Source organism: Abrus precatorius, unplaced genomic scaffold, assembly GCF_003935025.1.
Source record: "Abrus precatorius isolate BTA unplaced genomic scaffold, Abrus_2018 Scaffold3, whole genome shotgun sequence".
In the NCBI taxonomy this organism is placed as follows: domain Eukaryota; kingdom Viridiplantae; phylum Streptophyta; class Magnoliopsida; order Fabales; family Fabaceae; genus Abrus; species Abrus precatorius.
In genome coordinates, this window is record NW_020874373.1 from 16021274 (window position 1) to 16025354 (window position 4081).

A 4081-nucleotide genomic window follows, 5' to 3' on the forward strand; every position below is an offset into this window, starting at 1 on the left:
ACATATATGGAGAGATAGATTATAAAATCTTAAAAATTATAATAAAAATAACATTTATATTAGTATTTATATATAATTTTTTGTAAAAGCAATTTATTTCTGTCAAAAAATGGTGTTTATAAGGTGGGCTAAGTCAAATTTGACTTAAGAAAAATTATTCCACCTAATTAAAATATAACAGGTTGAGTTGGATTAATTTTTCATATTTTTTAATGTGACCTGAGCTAATCTGACTTAATCATAAACGAGTTTGTTTGGATCGAGTAATTCAGGGTAGAGATAAAATAACTTTTTAATCTATAAAATTAAACTATTGTCAAATTAAATTAAAATAATCTATTAACATTTATATAAAAAGTCTCGATTTATACTTAAATAATTAAAATATAAATTAATTATAGTTTAGATTGAGTTGAGTCGGTAGAGTTTTATTATTTATAGCAAAATAAAAAATTAAACAAAATATTCGTTTATTACGTAAATTACTAATAATAACATTACCAATTAACAGATTTACCACGCACCTATCCTTTTCCCATTTCTGGATTTAACGCTCTCGAAAGTGGTGAATTATAAATATAATGTCGAGCGATGCAAATAGAAAACCCATAGCCTGGCCCATATAAGACTCAAGGTTAAGATCGAACCATCAATAGAGTAGAAAAATGAGAGAGGAAGATGAATGGACTTAGAAGCACAAAAACAAAGCACCAATCACAGCCATTCACTGAATGAGAGGCTATCCATAATCTCATCCTCACTTAGGCTCACGAGTCACAGCCACACATCCACGTTGCCTCCTCATAGTTCCTTATTAAACTTTACGAGACACCACATGGAACCTGAATATCTATTTCCCTTCAACCCTCTACACTGCTACTTTAGCTTCTGCTTCACTATATTCACTCTCTATCGTAGGCTGAACCATCATGGCTTCGCCTACTCTTTCTGTAGCCAAACCAGCTCTTCAGGTTCAACAACTTCTTTTATTTATTTTTCCAAGCTTTAATATCATTTTAAGAGTACCATTTTGTGCAAAAGCTAGAGCTAGTTGTTTGTAATAGCTTTTCATTCCTTTCTCTATTCAGGCTAATGGGAAAGGCTTCTCTGAGTTCTCTGGCCTTCGTAGCACTTCAGTGTACCTTCCCTTTTCAAGAAAAACTTCAGAAGATCTCCATTCTGTCATTGCCTTCCAGACTTCAGCAGTAAGTTCTTGGCTCCACTGAGTGGCTAATCATTTTATTGCATAACAAAGGTATTTGGCATGTAGAAGGTGTGGATATATCTGTAACTCTTTTAGTGCTTCGCTTCATGACCTCTATGAATAATGATCTTTGATTAATAACAACAGTGTATAATTCAAAATTTTCCAACATAGATGGTGCATGCCTAATGATATCCTCGAACACCAATTCTATGTATTCATATTTTGACTCTTGTAGTAGTTTTTTATATCACATTAATGTCACACCATGTGTTTGCACCGAGACACACATTTTGATTCATGATCATCACTTTGTACGATTGAAAAGAATACAAAAATATATGCGGGAAAAGGGTAAACCGATGAGTTATTAATTATATTATTATGTTAAAAAATATATAATTCAATATATTAATACTATTAAATACTATAATTTTGAATAAAAATTTATTATTTATTGAACTCTGGTTGATTGTCCTTTTGTACAGTTAGAAAAAAAATGTTATTATGTGTATATATGATGATAATTAATAATTAATTTAAAAAATTGAGTGACATGTTTAACAACCCTGCATCTTTGTATGTACTTGTGAAGGTTGGAAGCAGTGGAGGGTACAGGAAAGGTGTAGCAGAAGCAAAGCTGAAAGTTGCCATAAACGGGTTTGGAAGGATTGGAAGGAACTTCTTGAGGTGCTGGCATGGTCGTAAGGACTCTCCTCTTGATGTCATTGCTATCAATGACACTGGAGGTGTAAAACAAGCCTCTCACCTTCTAAAGTACGATTCTACACTTGGAATCTTCGAAGCTGATGTCAAGCCTGTGGGTACTGATGGCATTTCTGTTGATGGAAAAGTCATCAAAGTTGTCTCTGACCGCAACCCTGCCAACCTTCCTTGGAAGTAAGCTTCTAAAAAGTTCCATGCAACTATGTGCATGTTAAGAGAAGGGTTTGTCATAAATAACTCCATTTTAATTAAGATATTATATTGAAGTATATTAACTTTTGTATAACTTTTTACAAACGATAACTGTATTAATTCGCCTAAGAAGATACTTGTTTTTCTAAATTTTGTCCAAAGAACTGACAAAAATAAACAAATATTTAATTTAAACAAGTTGAAGCCACTAATTTGCTAAAGTTTTGAAGACAAGATAGGGATATGTATGAAGGTGTGTGTGTGGTGTTGCATAATTGCAGAGACATGGGGGTGGACTTGGTGATTGAAGGAACAGGGGTGTTCGTGGACAGAGAGGGTGCAGGGAAGCACATTCAAGCAGGAGCTAAGAAAGTGCTCATCACAGCCCCTGGCAAAGGAGACATTCCCACCTATGTTGTTGGTGTCAATGCTGATGCTTACAGTCCAGATGAACCCATCATCAGCAATGCTTCTTGCACCACTAACTGCCTTGCCCCCTTTGTCAAAGTCCTTGATCAGAAATTCGGTAATCTACCTTGTCACCACATTTTAGTCATTTTCACCATATATAATACAAAGTTGAATATTTCGCATAAATAAAGTCACTTATGTACTTATTAGTCATTTTAGTCACTAGCTTTAACTAAACTTTATTTTAGTTCCTGGTTATGCACATTAGTAAAAAGAAGTACATTAATGATGCTTTCCAAACGGACTAAAGTTAAAGCAAGGACTTACACTTTTAAAAACAAATTGACTGTATAACAATAGCCTAAAACCCATTTAAGGTATTGTCCAATGCAAGGTTCTTTAATGAAAAAGCATAATTTTCTTGAGTATGGCAATGGAAACTGATGTTGCATAACAGGTATCATCAAGGGTACCATGACCACCACTCACTCCTACACGGGTGACCAAAGGCTTCTTGATGCGAGCCACCGTGACTTAAGGCGTGCAAGAGCAGCAGCTCTTAACATAGTTCCAACTTCAACAGGAGCAGCAAAGGCAGTGGCACTTGTTCTCCCAACCCTCAAAGGGAAACTCAATGGCATTGCACTTCGTGTGCCAACACCAAATGTTTCTGTGGTGGACCTTGTTGTTCAAGTCTCAAAGAAGACCTTTGCTGAAGAAGTTAATGCAGCTTTCAGAGAGAGTGCAGAGAAAGAACTGAATGGAATTCTCTCTGTTTGTGATGAACCCCTTGTGTCCGTTGACTTTAGGTGCACTGATGTGTCTTCAACCGTTGACTCATCGTTGACCATGGTCATGGGTGATGACATGGTGAAGGTGATTGCTTGGTATGACAACGAATGGGGCTACTCTCAAAGGGTTGTGGATTTGGCTGACATTGTTGCCAACAATTGGAAGTGAGCCAAACAAAAACTTCAATTTGTTAAATATTATGAACCATGCCATTATAATTTTGTATGCTTACTACAGTTCTTGCTTCCCTTTTCTTTTTTCTTTCCAAAACTTGTACTGAGAAATAGAACCATCAATTTTCTCTTGCTTCTCATTGTGCAATTGATACTAGCTAGGCCTTCAATTTATCTTCACCTTCCTCATTCCTACCTAGGAGTTCTTTTTATCACTTACAATATCATGGAAAGAAAATTAAACAACTCAAATTTATAAATACGCAAACGATGAATATCAAACACCTGTTTAACATTTCTCATCTTTATTTATCCTTTTCTTTTTATTACATCACATCACTTATTATATCTATCACTTCTCTTTCTTCCCTTCTTATTTTTTTTTTATCACTTGCATCTTGCACAAATCACAATAGTTCTGTGAAATGAACAAAATATATATATATATATATATATATATATATATATATATATCTATTTTTTGGGAGATAATAGTAGTAAACTATCAGAACGACGAGACTAAAGATTTTATTTTATTTTAATTTCTTTTTTATACACTAACAAATTAAAAATAATAACAATT

At 34.1% G+C, this 4081-nt stretch overlaps 1 protein-coding gene across 2 annotated transcripts; it reads left to right on the forward strand.

The window, feature by feature from the left end:
- The first annotated feature begins 814 nt into the window (after nt 1-814).
- On the forward strand, nt 815-3798 carry LOC113860768 (glyceraldehyde-3-phosphate dehydrogenase A, chloroplastic). 2 transcript variants are annotated; one of them, XM_027493274.1, is made up of 5 exons: nt 815-971; nt 1089-1205; nt 1800-2104; nt 2404-2648; nt 2991-3798. In XM_027493274.1, exons 1-5 carry the CDS (start codon nt 930-932, stop codon nt 3491-3493), a joined length of 1212 nt encoding a protein of 403 aa, XP_027349075.1. In that variant the 5' UTR covers nt 815-929; the 3' UTR covers nt 3494-3798. The 2 variants fall into 2 exon arrangements, with proteins under 2 accessions (XP_027349075.1, XP_027349074.1); XM_027493273.1 differs by having other exon boundaries at nt 2353-2648; nt 2991-3675.
- The last annotated feature ends 283 nt before the right edge of the window (nt 3799-4081 follow it).

Coding starts and splice junctions, on each gene's coding strand:
- LOC113860768 (XM_027493273.1), top strand. CDS start 930: ATGGCTTCGCCTACTCTTTCTGTAGCCAAACCAGCTCTTCAG. Junction 972..1,088: donor TAGCCAAACCAGCTCTTCAG/GTTCAACAACTT, acceptor TTCTCTATTCAG/GCTAATGGGAAAGGCTTCTC. Junction 2,105..2,352: donor CCTGCCAACCTTCCTTGGAA/GTAAGCTTCTAA, acceptor AAAGTTTTGAAG/ACAAGATAGGGATATGTATG.